General features: G+C 32.0%; 2 protein-coding genes across 9 annotated transcripts in view; both read right to left on the bottom strand.

Annotated features, from left to right (window-relative positions):
* The window catches only part of LOC106666607 (dual specificity protein phosphatase CDC14A-like), a 21456-nt gene extending 16130 nt beyond the window's left edge, over positions 1–5326 (bottom strand). For 6 of the 8 annotated variants that reach the window (XR_002910504.1, XR_002910505.1, XR_001340456.2 and 3 more), the window contains exon 1: positions 4811–5326. Coding sequence is in view for 3 of the 8 variants with exons in the window: in XM_014393895.2 (XP_014249381.1) it covers positions 4811–4868 (58 nt within the window). In the remaining 5 variants the exon portion in view is untranslated. The remainder of the gene's footprint in view (positions 1–4810) is intronic. The other 2 variants (XM_014393898.2, XM_014393897.2) reach the window with 2 other exon arrangements.
* A 4333-nt stretch (positions 5327–9659) lies between these two features.
* LOC106666614 (OTU domain-containing protein 5) lies at positions 9660–19139 on the bottom strand. The gene is made up of 9 exons (XM_014393914.2): positions 18789–19139; positions 14537–14682; positions 14241–14424; positions 14008–14163; positions 12916–13072; positions 12642–12853; positions 12441–12566; positions 11029–11158; positions 9660–10956 (listed from the first exon to the last, which is right to left on the bottom strand). The coding sequence occupies exons 1-9, from the start codon at positions 18903–18905 to the stop codon at positions 10805–10807; spliced, it is 1380 nt and encodes a 459-aa protein (XP_014249400.1). The 5' UTR covers positions 18906–19139; the 3' UTR covers positions 9660–10804.
* Between the last annotated feature and the right edge of the window lie 2114 nt (positions 19140–21253).

Here is a 21253-nt window from a genome sequence, read left to right as displayed (position 1 = left end):
CAAGTAGCGGAATGCTACAGAGGTAAACAAACAATATCATTTGGAAGAGGATTAATAAGTGTTGACATTCATACAAATGAGTAATCCTGTAAACGTAAACAGAATATTTTATATAGATTTTTTTTAATGAAAACTTAAAATCCTGCATTATTTTCCGGACAACCCAATAAAAATCTTAATTAATTGTAAAATATAATGTGTTTGATTCTATGAGCAGAGCAGTTAAGTGCTATGAGGCTACAGGGAAATGAACTGAACCTCTGAAGAAGAGAAATTACAAAAATATTTTATAAAAAGACTATTTTCTCTTCCCAGATGTACACCAGATTACTTGGTTATTTGGAACCAGATCAACTCCCTTTCTTTTGTTGCACTTTCTGACTTCACATTAGCTATGTAAATAAAGTACTGACAATGACACGATTCCCTCTTAAAAAATATTTAGCAGATTCATGTTATAACTAGAATAATCGGCTGGTTCAAGGAAGTATATGAGTTATGCCACAAATGCATTTTTCAGCATGGACTGTATTTATACAAAAGATAGTAATGTAGAAAAATTCAGTAATTTCGTGATCCGCTTGACCAATTAATTATTACAATTAATTAAGGTTTTTTAGTTGAGATAAAAAAGTCAATGGCACGAGCGGAATTCGAACCCACGATCTTCGGCTAGATACGCCACTGCTCTACCACTTGAGCTATTGTGACCTCGATCCACCCAAACACTAACTTGAAAAATAGCAAAAAGGAGGGAAAATTCAAAAGGTGGGGTTGAGATGGGAAGTTAGTGTCCGAGTGGATCGAGGTCACAATAGCTCAGGTGGTAGAGCAGCGGCATATCTAGCCGAAGATCGTGGGTTTGAATCCCGCTCGTGACATTGACTTTTTATCTCAACTAAAAAACCTTAATTAATTGTAATGTAGAAAAAGTTAAACTTAGTTTAATAGCAAATTTAAGTGCAGCCAAATTCCATGTTATTTACAACATATTCAATGTTCATCTTGGCAGACATATTTACACGAAAATAAAGTAGGAGGTATTTTATGTCTATAATATTTGATTGATTAGGTGTGAATTATTGTAACTAAATTAGTGTGTTGTCCAGAAAATAATGCAAGTTTTAATGTTTTATAGCATATCTTGTAGCACCCCTCTATATAAGCAAGGACACAACCTATTTAGACAAGATCTCAACAAAGAAGCAAGTTGGCAACACCAGGCACAAACAGCAATGGTAATCTTAACAGCTCAATGCATCGAACAATCGAGAGCCGACATGGCTGACAGCTGTCCACCAACATTGTCTACCACATCCATCCAGTTCATCAACACAACAGCTCCAAAACGACACCGTCGCTTCTCAAGGCTCAGCCATTAAAATAATATCTGAGTTCCTTGAATGAGCTGACTAGGCACACTATTGTTTGCTTCATAAGTAACTAAGCTCCAACTTGATGGTTCAAGCTCGTTATCTCTACGCTGCTTTACAATCCATCTTAATTTTCCATCGTCGTACCTATTAAGGCATCCACATTATTGAATGAATGAATGTATAAATGCTTGATTTACATTAATTTTACAGTTCATGAGAGCTATTAACTTACTGACAATGGCCTTAAACTCTGTCGAACTGCCATTTTATAGTTCTATTTAACATTTCTATAGTGTGTTGTGTTGGGTTGTCTGGAAAATAATGCAGGATTTCATGTTTTCTTTAAGTTACCCCTCTATATAATAAACTGTTTACGTTTGATGAATTATTCTTTTGTTTTACACGTTTTAATCCTCTTCCAAAACAAAAATGTTTGTTTACCTCAGTAACATTTCGTTACTTGGGAATAATTCAGATGACTAAGATGTAACCGCTTTATTTTCGTGTAATTACATTTGACGAGTTTACACTCGGCCAGAACGGTGCCCAAACTGCCAGAAACATTAATGAAGTCTGAGGCGATGTCAGTGTGAGTGAGAGCACCATTCAAAGGTGATTTAAAAAATTTCGAAATGGATACTTTAGCCTTGAAGACAAAAAAGGTCGTGGAAGGATTTCTTGCCTAGATGATGATGTTCTGCAAGCATTAGGCGAAGAAAATCCCAGAACAACTGTTCGACAACTTGTAGAGAATCTTTCAAGTTAGCAAATCGACCATCACTGACCACTTTAAGGAAAGGTGAAAAAGTTTAAAAGTTGGGTTCCTCATGCATTAAACGACTGCCAAAAAATCATCATTATGATATTTGCACAACACTTCTGTTTGACGAAACAGAAACGAACCTTTTCTGGATAGAATTGTTACTTGTGAGAATCCACATTTTATACAATAACAGCAGACATTCTGGACAGTAGCTCTATAAAAGAGAAGCACAACCAAATTTTTTTTAAAGCCCCCAAATCATCAAAAAAAGGAGATAGTTACTTTAGTGGGCTTCATTTGGGATGATTTACTACAGCTTCTTCAATCCTGATGAAACAATCTATGCCAAAATGTATTGCTCCCTAATTGAAGCAATGCACCAGAAATGGCATTATTGAAGACATCTTTGGTCAATCGGAAAATGCAGTTTCTGTTAAATGACAATGCTCGGCCCCATGTCACAAATGACAACACAAAATCTGTTGGATCTTGGTTCTGAGCTTCTGGCTCACCCTCCCTATTTTTCAGACCTGTCGTACTGACTACTATTTGTTCAGACATCTGGATGTTTTACAACATAAACAATTTATTGACCACAAGTCGATATAAAATGTGTTTACTGAATTTGTTAATAACAAAGGCTCAAAATTCTATTTAGAGGGTATAGAGAAGTTGCCATCACGTTGGGAGAAGTGTACGAGTGATGGAGAGTATTTTAATTATTAAAAAATATTTAAACTCATTTAATAAATTGTTTTTATTTTATAACCATAAACGTGCATTATTTTCCCGACAACCCAATACTCTGTGGGTAGACCTTAGGACTGGTGGAAGTGTGCCATGTACAATATAGGAGCTATTGAAAATATGAACCACTTCATAGCGCTATGCCCAATATTAAAATACTGCCATAAAAGGTGTTGCAAAAAAGAAAAAATGGAGAGAGAAGAATTTATTATTTGAATGGTAACAAATGGAAAAATTTAGTTAAGTTGTGTGCTGCAATCATATAAATGCAGAAAATTTTTAATTGAAGAATTCTACTTTTAGCTAGGTATTTACATTTCTATTTTAATTCTTAATTTTTTATATACATAATTGAGTCATATGCATCTACAGTATTTGTAACAAAAAAGGTGTTTTGTATTGTGAATATTAATAAAATACATTTATTATTATTAGTTGTTTCCCAACAATTTTTTCATTTAAACAATATTGAATTATCTACTTTGAACATGGTAAGACGGTATTTATAACCGAGCATGACTATACTTTTTGTGTTTCCCTAGGCAAAATTTTTTCCTACAAATGTACACTAAATCGGGCGTCAGTGGCCGCAATGGTTTAGGCGTTGACATGGTGCTCATCACTGTAAGGTAAAGGTCCTGAGGGTTGATATAACCTCTGCTGTTGCAAACCCTCATTAAAAAAAATATATAAAATAAAAAAATAAAATAAAAAAAACACTAAATATCTTCTTTTTTTAAAGTAAACAATAGTGGTTTTATAACAAAATTTTAAATACTTTTATTAATGTTTTATGACTGTAATTTGGGTGTCTTTATAGCCGGGTGGCAGTTCTTGCATGATTTTCTGAAACAAACCTTTCTCCTTTAAATAAATATCAGACCTTTTTTTTAATAAGCAATAGTTGTTTTTCCAACAATTTTTTAACATTTAAACAATACTCAAGCATCTAATTTGAACGTGTTAAGACTTCAGACTTGAATCTTGTTAATGGAGGTCTCTTATAAGAAGTATGAGTTTATTTATTGTAATTTTTTTTTTTTTTTTAAGTGAGCAATAGTGGTTTTATAACAATGTTTTAAATACTTATTAAATCCCTTATATTTCGTGGTCCGATTGACCAAATAACTTCTTTCAAATAATTAATCTTTTTATGTAAAGTATTGGTTGAAATGAAAAAACCCGTGTCACGAGCAGGATAAAAACCCACAACTTTCGGCTGGGGGGTTCGAATCCCGCTTGTTACACTGGCTTTTTCATTTCAACCAACACCTTACATAAAAAGATTAATTGTTTTAAATAGTTTTATTATATGTGTTATATATGGCTGTTATGTGGTTATTTTATAACCAGGTACAACTACTCTTCTTGCATGATTTTCTGAAACAAGACTTCTTTCCTTTAAATAAATAGACTTTTTTTAAGTAAGCAAGTTTGTTGTTTTTTTCAACAATTTTTAACAATTAAATAGATTTTGTTAACTAATTTGGACCTGCTTAGGTCTGTATGTGGGTAGTTCCCCACTGGAGCTTAAAATACGGCCGGTTTTCTAGTACTTTTTCCCTCTCAATATGACTTTAATTGACATAAAATTATTGTGCAGTACATAAGAAACGTTTTTTTGTTTGAATTATTTACAAGCCGCTGTCAGACTAATGTTAATGAGCCTAAAAGATTGGTGTAAAAGTGGTAAAATCTGACAAAAATTCAATTACAGGCGTTATAATTTAAATGAGAATAGTTGTGAAATTGTATCAAAATTTCATTCGATTATTTTGAATCGTCTTAAAGGAACAGTACTAGGAATTTTTGTTTATAAGTTTGATATCGGCTGTGTTCGAGCTTGAAAATGAAGGCAGACTTTATTTGTATTTGAAAAAAGCATAAAAACAAAAAGTTAAACATGTCAAATGTCTGTACAAACCTTTAATGAACTCGTTGGCTGACTCTAAAACGCCGTTATTCGTATCCATCGTGAGCATAACTGTTTAATGTAGATTCGCTCGAAATGAAACGTATTTGCCGATTAAAACGAGACGTTCGTGGCGAAGGCTACATTTCTAAAAGGTACGAGAAACTCTCTAGAAACTGGCGTTTTCCCTTGTAATCGGTCGAGAAAAGTGTGACAGGCGAGTGTTTGATTGAAACGAGTTGACTTTCTTTTCGATATACGAGATTATTTACACCAACGCAGTCCAGTTCGCCCTCATACTGTATAAATAAACCTTCGTTGCCAACGTAAACTTCTGTCGTTAGGTTTCGCCCAGGGTTTTAAGCGGGCCGGGGCGAATTTCCCGAAAGAGATTTCCACGGAAATCGGTTGAATTTCGTCGGAGGGGAAAAGTTTCTAAACGGCGGTTCGGAAATAATTTGGAAGAGGCGAGAGACTTTTTGACCGGACGGCGATCCAATGTGCACAGGGCGGGCGACGGTTGACGTTTCAGAGCGGTTCGAAGTTTCCAAGGACTGACGCCTACTCTTCGGCAAAATTCAAAACTAGAGACCGATCTCTTATTGTCTTCCCTTTTTTCCGCTTTTTGACTCTATGCAGAAACACGACAACATTGCAGGCTGTCAAATTCGGCACCGACTGCCTTTGTTTTTAACTCTTTTTTTTTTACCTCTTCCAATTGTCACGCGCCCCCGTCGCCTGCGTTTCCTGGGATTCAGAAAATCGTTGGTCGTGACCAATTATGGCCGGATGGAGACTCTCCCACGCGAAGGCTCAATTGGTCAATAACACGAAATAAATTTATTCCGACTGCGATTTCATAAACTCACTTAAATACTGCCTTCCATCATGCAGATTTCCACCGATACACAATGTTGCATCACTTCCAGTTTACATTTCAATACTATTTTCCTTCTTACTGCAAAAAAAAGTCATTAATTGCTGATTAATCCTCTGTTAACGCTTACACCAATACCAAAATGTTAAAACAAATAAACTTCTAGCATCTTATTAACAAACTAATTAACTTGTATATGCATTAGTAGTAATAATCGTCCATATTGATCAATATCAAAATAGTAAAAGAAGTAAATTCTAGCATCTTATTCAACACTAAAAACCTATATGTATTTAGTAGTTATAATTGACTGTATTGACAATTTTAATTAATTATACTTAAGTTAAAAGGAGTTGGTGTCTGGGTGGATCGAAGTTACAATAGCTCAAGCGGTTAGAGCAGCGGTGTATTCAGCTGAAGGTCGCGGGTTCGAACACACTCATGACACCTCCTTTTTCATTCAACCAAGACCTTAGATTAAAAGGATAATTAATTAAAACAATTAATTAATTGAAACAGTTAATTTCCTGTTTCCTAAAAAATCTCTTCGGATTCTATCGTTAACAATGCTTGCACCACAAATATCAACATAGTAAAACAAATAAATTCTAGCATCTTATTCAACAGTAAGTGAAATGTATGGTGATTAGTGACCGTTAGTCTATGATTATTCGGAAATCGTGAGATGCGGTCTGGTGTGACGTAGGTTTCAGAAAAACATTTTCTTTATCATGCCAACGTTTCAATCTTTATTCAGATCATCTTCAGGGCTCAAAGTGTTTGTTTTCTGAGTAATTGTGACATTCTTGCGTGTCGTGTTGAGAGTGCCCTAAGTGAAATGTATGTTTTTACTAGTTATAATTGACCGTTTTGATCATTTTAATTAATTATATTTCTAATTTAAAAAGAAAATGATCTCAATAAAGATCGAAACGTTGGCACGATAAAGAAAATGTTTTTCTAAAACCTACGTCACACCAGACCGCATCTCATGATCTCCGAATAATAATTTAAAAAGAGTTGATGTCCAGGTGGATCAAAGTTACAATAGCTCAAGCGGTTGGAGCAGCGATGTATTGAACCAAAGGTCATGGGTTCGAACTCGCTTGTGACATTTCTTTTTTCGTTCTATCAGTACCTTAGAATAAAAGTATAATTAACTAAAAAATAGTTAAAACAATTAACTAATGGAAACAGTGAATTTCTTGTTTCCCTAAAAAATCTCTACCGATTCTGTTGTTAACAATGCTTACACCAATATCAACATAGTAAAATAAATAAATTCTAGCATCTTATTCAACACTAATAAAATCATATATGTATTTAGTAGTTATAATTGACTGTATTTATTATATTAATTAATTATAATTCTAAGTTAAAAGCAGTTGGTATCTGGGTGGATTGAAGTTACAATAGCCCAAGTGATTAGAGCTGCAGTGCATTGAGCCAAAAGTCAAATACATTTTTTTATACTTTTATTTTTTGGCAAATATTTGGATGACTTCTGGTATTAGACTTACAAGAGAAAAAAAAAGGTTCTATTGAAATAAGCACTATCATTTGTGAAATTTTTTCGTTAACCATTTTTGGAAAATCCTTGGTGAATACCACGTAAAGTAACATACCTAGTACGCTCTGTATACAATAGTGCCAACATTTCACTTTCGCCCCATGAAGGGCTCAACAGACACTTCATTGTTCTTACTACTGGACAAAAGATCCTCCCCGATGATTAAAGCGCCACTGGCCTTGTGTCATTATTTAGATGTATGTATAAAAACTAATAACAAATTTACTTATTAACCACAGAAATTGGCACAGGCAATAAAAATAATACCTTTCAAGGTTTTTAAATGTCACTTATATGTATGTATATTATTTGTAGAATTATTTAGCTTGTTGATGTTACAAGTTTATGTTTTAAGCTTTTATTGATTTACAAATTCATGAATAATCATACAACCATTTTACAGCATCATATTCTTATATGGAAGCATGCATGGGCACATTATATTTTTATAATGTGCAATTTACATTTATTATTTCAGAAATAATTGTTTTCAATTTTACAACAAAATGAAACATCGTGTATCATAGAATATTTATTTTATTTAACAATATTTTTTTTACTATTCACTTGGACCTTTCTAGATCAACTGGTGATATTTTGATGTCTATTAAATAAATGTAGTATTTGTACATTCGCAAGAAATTATTCATACCACAAGTAGATACGAGCCGTGTAAAAAAATAAAGCTTAAGCTTACTTACTTAGTATATTTTTGTAATGAACCTCAAGGGATAAAAATATAGTTTTTCATGGTAACATTAATGGATTATTTTATCTAGCATATATACTATTGGTATAATTACAGGGAAAACAATTTTTAAAATTTTGCCACTATTACTTAATTCGATTGTGAAATGATTTTATTCAAATGAAATAAAAATTCGTTTGCGATTTAGTTTTGCTTTGATAAAATAGTTTTAATAACTACAATCAGTTTTCATTTAGAGTCTGCAGATATATGGTAAAGTACATTACCATTTAGCGCTGAGTATTAAGCACTGCTATAGGAGTTGCGGAGGTTACATATTTACAATTTATACAAGGAACTTACACATCTAACACACTGTATTACAACAAACACAAAGAAAGTGGTATCACAAATTTAATGGTATGAACACCCTGGAAAAATCCCTGCTATCCCAGTCAGGGAATCAAATTGTCAAACTATTTAATAATCCAATCGATGAATTTCAATCTTATTTTTATGAACCAGTTTAAAACACAATGTTTGAATCTATATCTTTACTTCATCATAATTATGTAATTATTAAGATGATTTTTCTTGAGTATATAAAATTAAAATTTTTAAAACTTTGTCCAAATAAATATCTGAGGCACAAGAGAATTATACAATTATTTATCTTTGGCACAATATAAACATACTGTTTATTATTATTATTATTATTATTATTATTATTATTATACACTGCTAATATTTTTATAGTTATTAGTTTGTTTTGAAATCTGAATGGGAAGAGTAATTAAGTTTAAATTATAATTAAAGGATATTCAGACATATTTTCTGAACAATTTGACACAAAATATTGTTTTAATAATTGAGACTTTTAGTTAGGGCGACCATCCCTAACCATCTCGACAAAATACTCCTAAACTGACTAAATTGCACTTATAAACCACATAATTTTTAAAATATAATCAATCACTCTTTTTTAAAAAAAGTATAAATTATGAACACTTCTTGTGTGAGAATTATGACATTTCAAAAAATTCTCTTGAAGTCAAAACTTTGGTCGAACTGTACCGGGGAATCCCTTATTGCTAATAATTATTGTAAGCAAAGTTAATCTCTCGAAGAAATAACAAACAACACAGAACTATAAAATTTTCTCTCTTGCTCACATTCATTGTCAAGATTTTCAAAATAGTATTATAAAAATTTGTAACAAAAGATAAGAGCAATTTATATGCACGTAATGATGTTTATTGTTATTAATTTATCGTTATAATGAGTTTATTTGTGCATGTACATGTTATTACAAATCACACTATGAACGCATTTTGTTCATATTAAGAAAGAAGTGTTTAGTAACCTATCGTGGTAATAATAATCAATCATTTATATCTAACTAATAACACACAATAAGTTGAAATCATTTTTCTTTAAATTGATTTTTTTTTTTTTTTAAGTTTTCTTAATATACATTTTTTTAAAATTACGAGATGAAATAATAAAATTAATTCAAAATATGCAAGCAATATTAATTCTTTTGTATGAATTTTATTTTTTTACTTGTATAACAAATATTGAAAGAAATTAAATACACAAAAAATAAGACTTGGAAAAAAATTACTTGACACATTACAGCACAGCACATTTTGTAAATTCTACTGTCCCTCATTGAATTCATGTTTCAACTGAAACTTATATCAATTAAATAGTATTGAATTAAAGGATACACGAAGAGCAACTGCAACTCAACAATTTTACTTCATGTTTTTTAAAGAAACGTTTTTCTAAGAGCATGACATGTAGCAGTTGAAATTTTCACCTCTTTTCTCTGTTGAATAAAAAACTAAGACTATTCACAGTCGTATCAAAATGAGAAAGGCGATTTAATTTTGATTTAGAAACCAGAACAGTTGTCAAGCCTCATGCCAACTATATGTGCAAAATATTCTAAAAGTTAAAAGCAATCAAAAATTTGTCTAACATTTTTTCCTTTTACTCTTAACATTTTAATTCAACCCGGAAAAAAGTCCATACAAACCTACACAGTATATTTTCATCATATAATCCATGTTATTTTGTTAGAGAAGTTGTACAGTAAGATTCTAGTTAAGGGGAAGATAGAGGTGTATGCGTTTAAAGTTATACTTGCAATAATTTTTATTACAAAAAAGATTGGACTTCGTTCATTTTTGTTGTTTTGATTTGAACTCCAAACAACTGTAATCAGTACCATTAAAACTTTTCAGATAATACAATTTTTATTTCATTCTGATGTATTAATGGAAGTCAAATTAAGCAGATTTCTTTTAAAGAAAACTAAAATGCTCAAAAAAAGAGGTAATTTTAAACTGTCAATAGTATTTATTGTTTTATTTCATAATGACTTGCCCTTCAAATACTTCTTTTTTTTCAGGAACCTGTATCAATAAGGATCTGAAACAATCAGTTTATTTTAAACTGACATGTTTAAATGTCACTTTTTCCTCCGATTTATTTTTGATACTATTCACATTTCAACATGTCATATTAAAGAGTGAAGACAGACCCAGTAGTGCCCGTGTGCCGGTTCAACATGAGTTCGCCAACTCACAGACCAAACCCCATCATCTACTATGTCATATTAAAATTGATATTTTTAGTTTATTATCAATTATAAAATGACTTCTGTTCTAAATCAATCAATATAACGAGTGAACAGTGAATTGGTTTTATTCTAAATCTAAGAAACATAATTTTATATCTCAAAAATTAAATAAAGAAATAAAGCTATAGTTAAAGATCACATAATATTGCAACACTTTTACACAAAAGTACAATTACATCAAAATATTTACTCTTTTTCCGATGTAATTAATTACGAATATCTAGTTATCTAGATGTTGAGGGCTGTTCAAGTGAGTTTTGTTCCACTGCTGATGGTGAAGAAGATGTCCTCGCTTTTTTTAGATTGTCTAAGTATTCCTGTTGCGATTCAGCAAGTACTTGGGCTAGAATTCCGGCATCGTCCCATTCACTAAGCCCTTTAAATAAAAGGCCAATATTATAAACTATACAAATTATTTTAAAAAAAAGGCTTAATGATCCCTCTTTACCAAAAGTTTCTGGTGGCAATACGCTGAAAAATTTTTTTTCCTCGCCAGTTCTTGGATTAGGCTCTTCTGGATTGGATGACTGAGGCTTTGGACTATTCCTATCTACAGCTGTACTAGAGGTGCCCATTTCCTAAAAACAAAAATATCACTAAATGTTGATATACAATTCTTTTTTAAAAAACTAGTGTTCACTAGCAATATTTCGCGGCACCATGGTAGCTGAGTAGTTAAGGTGTTCGACTCATATTTGCTACCAGTTCTGGTTTCGAATCCCAGCATAACCCATGGTTTTTTAATTTAGAATGGTATGAAAAAATATTGTAAAGTAATTTGAGGGGGGACAACTACCAGTGACAAGTCCATGACACTTAACTGGTAGTTGGACGATAAGCCCTCCTATATGAATGAACAAAAAGTAAATATTATTCTGGGATTCAAATTCTCCCCTGAATAATTTATTAAAAATACAAAAATTTACTCTACAATGGAAATTAAATTTAAAAAGAACAATTAAGCACCTTCAGTGTCAAATTGAAAGGACTAGAGGTAATCAAAGAGTACAAAGTACTTAAAGTTGCAAGGGATGGAGCTCAGCAGACAGAGAGTGAGGGAGGTAATTCTGTAAGTTGGAGGCACAGATGTGGACTGAACACAGTTGTTCTGAGTTTAGGGGGAAAGAGGTCAGAGGGGCAGAAGAGTTTAACGGGAGATGTGAGATTATATATACAGAAATTGGAATAATAACATCTGGTAGATGTAGAAACCAAGGAAGTACTTTCTGAGGTAAGAAAGAGAAAACCACTTCAAGACAGTATAAATCAAAGTGGGGGAGAATAAGTAAGAAAACTTACAGTTTGTGCTTAGTAAAGAGGAGAAGGTGGTTGGCACAAATAGATCTAGAAGGTGGAAATGCATGGAATTTCCAGGACAAGATCTGATCAGGGTGATTGTTAGTAATTGTAAATAGATGGATAAGCACAATAACTATCTTTACTAAAAAAGAAAACTAGGGAGTAATACCGACCATGGGGGCTGCGGTAGTCGAGTGGTTAAGGCGTCAGACTCTCGGCTAGTAGATCCCGCGGTCGTGGGTTCGATCCCCACCGTTGCCTCTGGACTTTTCTGATGCCTAAGGGGACCGGTGGCCGCAATTGAAAGAAATTGACACAGCACTCATCAATGGAAGGGGTGGGATCGGATCTCAGCGACCCTGAATTTGGTCCCAACCCCCTTCAAAACTGAGTTTCTTCGATGGAAGAACACCAGTACAACGGGGGCTCAAGTTCACATTTTGTGTTGTGAGCCCTCCTCCAACATATGGAGCCAGGGATAATAAATAAAAAAAATAATAAAAAAAAAAAAAAACCGACCATAATCATATTAATTATAAATTGACTTTTAAATTGTCTTACCATAGATTTTTCTCTCTTTTCATTGTCTCTTAGATATTGCAAGTAACTATCTCTAGCAACCTGCTCTTCAATTGCCTCATTTGTTGCTTCCCAATCAGTTGCTCTCAACTTGTCTTCCAACATCGCCTGAAAAAATAAAATAAAGAAATGATAAATTGAATGTTTATAGATTAATGATGAAGATTAAAAAATCTGGTTTACTTGTTCTATGTGGAATTCTTCACTTTGCCTGATTGCATCCTTCAAAAGATTTGTTTCTGCTGCACCGGGAGTAAAACTAGGCAATCCAAGACCCACCCCTATAGTTGCTTTGTGAGGATCAACAATGCTATTGTAGTGACTTCCTCTTTGATAAGAAAGCCGTATAGGTTCATTTTCTGACTTATGTACCCCATGAAAGATATTGATTGGATCTACGACACAAATAATAATTAATTTTAATTGAATCTCTACAAAGATTAAATTTAATATTTACCTTTCCCATAACAGAAGACTTCAATAGTACGATTGTACATTTCTGATATTGCCTGCATTTCAATGTGATTTCCATGCGTACAATCTAATCGCTTTCGATTGACATAGGTGTTGAAATCTTCTGTTACATACTGTGAGAAATAATCACTGTTTAAAGCCTAAAAGAAAGAAAAAATTAAAATTAATAGGTTAATGCATTTCAGCAGGTAAACAAAGAGAAGAGGGGAGATGGAAGCCCCTAAAATCGATATCGTAAAAATAAAGATTTTAAGAAAAGAGGAAAATTATTGTTCATTGTTGAAGAAAAACCAAGATATAAATTAAAATTAATATTTCTAAAAATAGTAAATATTGTTCTGTCTTGTATGGTGGCTGCAAGGTATTCTGTTCGTTATTGTGGTATGATGGATGTTTCCATTCTGTGTTAGCAAATTTTATGTTATGTTTTAAATCCTTTTTGTAGTTGTTTTGTTTCACTAATGTTGAATTTTGTCTGTGTTAGATTTATGAGTGTGTTCTCTATTGTGTGTTGGTTGTTGGTTTAGAGGCAAGGGTGACGGACCCGGTAAGTGGTTCACACACGTTCACCTACTAGCAGACCAAAATCCATCATCTATGTTTTCTGTAAGAACAGCAAATAGACAAAAAAAAAATACAAAGAAAAAGTGTATCGAGAAATTTGATATATTTTAGGATTGTATTAGGGTTCTGAGGGCTAATTTTAATTTAAGTCAATTGAAGACAAATAATAGATAATATTGATGATAGATACAATAACATTCCACACAATAACATTTAAACACAAATTGTCTGTTTCTTTGCTAGTAAGTTCATATTTTATATGATTTTCAGCTGTCATTACCACATTCTGATGACAACCCAAGCCTATCGCTCACTCTGGCTAATTCTAATGCCTATCCCTTTGCCTCAGATAAACCTGCATGAAATTTATACAAATAATCCCCCCCCCCAAGTACCAGCTTATTCTATTTTCCGAAAGTCTTAGAATGAAAATTTTGCCTGATGAACCTAACCCAAATGAAGGAAGCACACAGTAATTGCCCCTGTATGAACCAGGGCTTTATATACTTACAATATAATCCATACAATGTTTTCGGACCACACCATGCATTTCCTGATCTCCGTATACTTGATCAGCAACGGCTCTGAAAAGGCAGGCTCCGTCTTCGCCCATTTTTTTCACCATGAGTCCTCTTTTTCGCATCTTCTTCTCAAACATTCTATCTTCCTATTAAGAATAAAATTAAAAAATTTAGCTCAAATGAAAAGATGAAAAAAAACTAATTTATTCAATAAAGGACATACTTCAATCCATTGAGCTTCGGTCCGTTGAGCTTTGTGTGAGTAATCGTATTCATCTCCACTATTGTATCCACAAGCGTCTGATGAAGATGGTCCGGCAACTTCAAGATTCGAAGAGGAAGGTCCACCACAATGACTTGGTGATCCTGAACCACCCACCCTGTCACGATGCTTTGCCCTAGCAACCCTAGTAAATAAAAACATTTATAGTTTTAAAAATATGTTGTAGTTAGAAGATGAGTTTAAAAAGATGACAAATATAAGATGGCTAACAAATACATTTACAAGTATTGTTTTACCTCAATGGACTTGCTCTATGACGGCGCTTCCCATGACTTGGGCCAGACTCTAAGTTCTCGTACTCATCAAAACTATGATGTGGGGAATGACGTTCCTCACGTGGACCCCCAGGCCAACATTGTTGAGGAATGCGATCATCTGAAAGCTTAAGAAAACAATAATGCATTCCCGGTCATATAACATGTTTTATTAATATTGAAAGTTGTATATTTAAATCATTAGCTTATCTTTTCGCATTGAGTCAGACAGGTGTCTATATAAACACTTTTATAGTTTTCACCCTAAATCACAGGACAATACATAAACTTTTTCTGTCAACACGGCAATAAAAAGAAAGAAAAACAAATATCTGAATTCTTGCGACAAAACATTAAATCACAATAAAGTATGAGCCTGGTTTCCCAAGAGAAAGACAATAATATTTATAATACTTCTTGGATTAAATATTGTTGTATTTTGCGTATCATGATCATCATCCTTGTGAGTTCTTCACTAAGACATTGATCTACAATACTGAAATAGTTTGTAGTTGGCTTATAAGAGGATAAAAATCCTTCAAATATTCAAGCCTTTTATAAAAAACAAATACATAAAATTACTGTTTTCTTGAAAAACATAAGCATTTTGAAAATACAACATACAATCCATATATGTTTAGCGGTCATAATTGACCTACAGAATTATTTCAATTAATTATACTTTTTATTTAAAGTCTTGGTTGAGATGAGAAAGTTAGTGTCAAGAGCGGGATTCGAACCCGCAATCTTCGGCTCAATATGCCACTCTTCAACCTTTTCACTAACTTTTTCTTCTCAACCAAGACTTTAGATAAAAAGTGTAATTAATTGAAACAACATATAATGTTGAGAGGGTGGAGAAAAAGTTGGAAGCTATAGTTGATTTATTTAACAATTTCAAAAAATTCAACATTACAACTAAACATATCCCAATTAAAATTATTAAAAGCAAAAAATTTACACCTTAAACGGCTGCATATTAAATAAATTTAAAAAAGAGAATAATCTTTAATGTAAAATTGTACTTTATTAGCTGTAGCATGCTAAAATAACGTGCATCTATAAAATGCTAAAGGAGAAATATGAAACAGATTAACATTTACAATTTTATGGTTTGGCCGTGATCATTTTGGTCTGAAGATAGGCACAAAATAAAAAATAATTTTTTTTATACAAATGTTAGGAAATGAAACTTGAGATAATCAAATTTCTTTAATTGCATATCAGTCATTACTGACAAATATTAAAACTAACCAAAATACATCAACACATAACTACATAGTATTTTTATTCACAGCATTGCATTTTTTCATTACATGAAACTGCGTTCGACAAATTTATAGCTGTTTGCGAAAAGGAAGGCTTTTCCGTTGTTAAAACTACTTCAGGTGTCTTGTTATCATTATGATTTAGATTAACAATGATGCATCCTTGTTAGGCGGACTGCAGCATCCAGTAGGAGCGCCCGAACTCAGAATACAACAAAACCTGTTAATATCAACACTGAACATAAGAAAAAGATAAAACAAACAAATATATAGGAATAACGGATCTATTTAATTTCATTATGTTGGACATACCAGAACAGAGTATATTGTTCATTATTTTTCTGTCTCAGTTCCTTCAAACACTTTCCTTGGATAATCATCTTTATAAGGTAAGCAAGACGAAATTGTTCAGTATGGTTAATAAAGAGGAAACAAAAACATAGCTTTGTTATTTTTTTCCCCACATTTTTCTTTCTAAAGATTCACTGGCATATTGTATTGTTTTTTTTTTTTGTTTTTTTTTTTTGTAGCTGATTCTCTTCTTTCTGTATTTATTAGATTTTCATCAGTGTCTTGACTCTAGCTACACCGGATAAAGGACCTTTTCTTTAAACATCGGTTTAGTAACGGACAGAGGGCCAGTGACAAACATTCGACTTTAAACTCAAATGGGTGGGATTGTTTTTGTGAAAAAGTTAGGGTGCTGTTAGCTCCAACGAGTGGCATGAGCAGTATTAAAAAAAAATTGATTTTGAAGAGTTGAAGAAAATCCGGGTTGAAGAAGGAAAACACAAGAAAATGAAAAAGGAAGAGTTGATAAAGAAACTGGAAAAGATGGAAAAAAAATTGATGCTAACAATATTGCTGATGATAATAGCAAGTGCTTAAGCTACTTGCCTACAACAGCACCAATTTTTGAGCCATTAGCTATTATTATTTTTTGGATGTTAATTTGATTATGTTGAGCCAACATTTTTTTAAAACATAAAGTACTTCATTTAAACTGTTTGTTTTGTCTGTTAGTCAACCCAAGATGTACTCATTATTAGTGCTTTGGGAATTATGGGGTCTATGCAACTGGTCCAAAAACAAACGCTAAATGTTCTTTTCTTAAAATGAATTATTAAGCCTAATAATTTTTTTAAACATTATCTGACAATTCGCAAGCTGACATTTCTATTTCTGGACATCAGGTGAAAAATAATTGTAACATAAAGCTGGTGGTAAAGAGTACTAAACCGGGAAATTTCATAGACAACACAGTGGGCTGGATTGTGATATTTTAGTAATTATCAAATTGAAATCCCTTATAAGAAAACTGACATTGAGGGAAAGTTTAATCTTTAGGTAACAATATAAAAAATAATAAATAAAAAAATGATACATATACAAGATACAAGATAGATACAATATAAGAATGATGTTTTAGTTATTTTAATTTTGAGCTAACAATTTAACACTTTACAAAAAAATATTATTATAATGTTTAACTTTTGACATCTAGAACTAATTTATGATTGAAAAATCTCAGATTTCAAGGGCACTGTAACTTAACAAATGTGACAAATAGCTCAGTTGGAATTCTGTGACATTTTTAGTAATGGACTGAAACTACAATCATTAAAATTTATTATGGACATATTTGATTAACTAATTGAAATAATTAATGTATACCAAATAATCAAGATATTTTGAGATAGCAGCAAAGTTAAATTTTGCTACAATAAAATTTAAAAGTAAAAAAGTTTTTATCTTTTTCTTTTTTATCAAAAATCTTTTGAATCCCTTATATTGTTACTCAAAGATTCAACAATTTTTTATTAGGGGTTCGATTATATTATCTATTTCCTAAAATATTGATAAAAGTTTTTCAAATTAAATTCACCTTTTTGCAAATCAAGTATTTCTACTTGTACATTACATTAATTAGTAAGAAATCTATTACGAATGATTGCTTAGAAATTATATAAATGCAATTGAAAATTGCTCGATAATTTAATTAACAAAAGAGTAAATTTAATTTGCAAATTAAGTATGTTTAAATTATATTGTATTTAAAATAAATCAAATAATGTCAATTAATTAGTAAGAAATGTATAAACTATCGCATAGAAATGGTAAAAAAGTTATTGAAAATTGCTCGATAATTTAATTTGCAAAATGGTAAATTTGATCAGAAAAAACTTGTATCTGACCCACTGTACAAATGTAAACTGCAAATTACACATTTGCAACTTAACTAGGTGACTTATGCAAACAATTTTCTTCTTTTTATGTATGTTTTATCAGCAGAATAGGTTATGCAAAATAAAAATATTAATTTTTTAACAGGACTTTTGACATTTTATTTCACGAGATAGCACTGAAAAAAAAAAACCCTGGTGTACATATATAGCAAAATATAAAACAAACAAAAAAGAAACTTTTTTTTTTTTGGTTTAGCAGTTCGTCAATGGAATTCGTCCATCGTCGTTCGTCTGCAAATCCCTCGCGAAGAAGATTAATCGTCGTAGATCGGCAGAATAGAAGGAAGAAGGATTGAAAATGGTATGAGGAGGGTGCGGACAAGTCATTTCCCTTACATTAACAATTCATCCGATGGTTGAAGAAGAGGCGTTAAAGGACGAGGCCGAGCATCCAGGGCCGAAATGGGGGAAGCCAGAAGAGCATTTGCCAAATGGAATTCGAACCGGAGAGGAATTTAAAGGAAGAAACGATCGATCGGTGTTGGAAAAAAAAAAGTCCCGAGTGTCGCCAACGGGTAGAAATCCTATCGTGGAGGCCACGGGAGGAAAATTAAGATCACATTCTAACAAGGGTTATTTACACCATTCTAACTCGTATAACTCGTCAGGAACGGGAAGGAAAATAAGTCCAAAATTTGGCCTCAGACCCTTCCAACTAGAAAAAAAGCTTAAAACCCGATATATTGCAAATTGGGAAAAGTGTCCAAACGTCTTGTATACCTGGTTGTTTGATATCTGTATTGGTAGATTGTGGGGATTTTGTATGTGCTGCTGCCCTTCCATCGACTCTACGTCCTGTTTACCCTGGACATTCTTCTTTTTTGACAATATCGTCATCCTCAGGCTGTTTCACGACCGGATTCTTCAGAAAATAAAATTCGCTGGCTTCTACGCTTCGCAAAAACTACTTCTACTTTCCATAGCAGTTTTACAGAGGATTGAAAAACCACGGACAAGAACGTGAAAACGAAACCAACTTGACAGATGAGGCCCAGAGCAGAGCACAGACGTGAGACGGCCGACGGGACGACCAGACCCAGACCAACGACGTCAGTGTTGCCAGTGTCCTCCGTGAACAGATGACCGAACTTGATGATGATAATGATGATGATGGATGGCATTATGGATGAATTCCGATCACCCATGTTTCTTCCTAATTTAAGTAACATATTGCGGTTTAAAAAAAACACACCCATTTTCGTAAAACAATTTATATCAAAAAACAAAATTATTTCCACAACCCTAAAAAACCCTCATTTATCTAAAAATCAAAACAAAAACAATGCACAAAGCCAAAAAACACAAATGTATATAATACAGTATATAAAACAATTACAAATACAAGTACCATAGAGGATAATTGTTTCAATACTTTGTTCATCAAGGAAGAGACAGAGCGGGAAGTTCAAAAAGTTATAAACCCTTAATTATAGACCCTTAGAGGTTGCTTGCCTTTATTAATAATAATAAAAGAAAGACCTAAAAGGTTATTACCTAAATTATTTATGTATGTAATCTGTATGTAGGAACTACACGTTTCCTTTATCTATTTATACAAGTAAATTTTCATTTATATATACATACGGATCAAAGATCGTTTTACAAAAAATATAAATCACGAGGTTATAAACAATTTAGATTTACAATTTAATAGATAAACAAAATTAATGAACAAAACAACAAACATTAATAATAACAATAAGCAATCAACTATATTTATATATTTTATGTAATAATATGTAATATTTAATATAATAGAAGAATTATATTTTATATCATACAACTATATTTATTTCAAACAATCCATAAAATAATTACCTTTAATTTAAGTTTAAATGTATTAACATTTATATGAAAAAAATCAATATGTTGGGTTCTTTCTTTTATTTAGTTTAGATAATTTGACATTGTTGAAAGAGACAAATTGTAGAAATCCAAAAAAACAAGGAAGCCTATTTGACTGCATTCCATATCATAATTGACTTCACATGTTATGTAAGGTCTGGGTTTGGGATTTATTTATTTACATGTACATACGAATCAAAGATCCTTTTACAGAGAATATAAATCACGAGGTTATAAACAATTTAAGAAATAGATAAACAAAATTTATAAAATAACATGAAGAAAACATTTTAAAAAAAGCATTATTAATATAAATTAATAAATATAAATTAAATAATAATATAAATTAAAATAAATAATAATTAATAATAACAATAAACAATAAACTATATTTATATATTTTACATAATAATGTACAATTATTTCAATTGATTATTCTTTTTATGTAAGGTCTTGGTTGAGATGAAATAGTTAGTGTCACGAGCGGGATTCGAACCCACAACCTTCGGCTCAATACTCCTTTGCTCTAACCACTTGAGCTATTGTGACTTGTTATCTATATAATATTTTATATAACAGAATAATTATATTTTATATAATACAACTATATTTATTTCAAAACAATCTATAAAATAATTGCCTTTAATTTATGTTTAAATGTATTAACATTTATAAGAAAAAAAATCAATTTGTTTAGGTTAGGTTAGGTAATTGGTCCTTCTTTCTTTCATTTAGTTTAGATGGGGGACCGCGGTAGCCGAGTGGTTAGCATGAGAGACTCTCACGCCGCGGTCGTGGGTTCGATTCCCACCGTTGCCCCTGGCCCTTTTTTCACAATAACCCCCCCCCCCCCCAAATTTTAACACGCATATACGAATTGTCACATGGCTAATATGCATAGTTCATAACGCAAAAAAAAAAAATTAGGTTAGATAATTGGACAGTGTTGAAAGTGACAAATTGTGGAAAGCCAAAAAAAGGAGGACTATTTGACTGCATTCCATATCATATCGTGAATCTACTTCACAAGTTATGTAAGATCAGGGTTAGGGATTTATTTATTTACATGTACATACGGATCAAAGATCCTTTTACAGAGGGTATAAATGACAAGGTTATAAAAAATTTAAGAAGTAGATAAACAAAATTTATAAAATAACATGACTAAAACAATAACAAAAAGCATTATTAATAATAACAATAAACAATATTTATATAATAATATAAATTAAAATAATTATTCTTTTTATGTAAGGTCTTGGTTGAGATGAAATAGTGTCACGAGCGGGATTCGAACCCACGACCTTCGGCTCAATACTCCACTGCTCTAACCACTTGAG

This window comes from Cimex lectularius, unplaced genomic scaffold, assembly GCF_000648675.2.
Source record: "Cimex lectularius strain Harlan isolate CLEC.00 unplaced genomic scaffold, Clec_2.1 scaffold173, whole genome shotgun sequence".
NCBI classification, from domain to species: Eukaryota; Metazoa; Arthropoda; class Insecta; order Hemiptera; family Cimicidae; genus Cimex; species Cimex lectularius.
The sequence above is the reverse complement of the archived record's forward strand: the minus strand, read 5'-3'. Positions and strand labels throughout refer to the sequence as shown.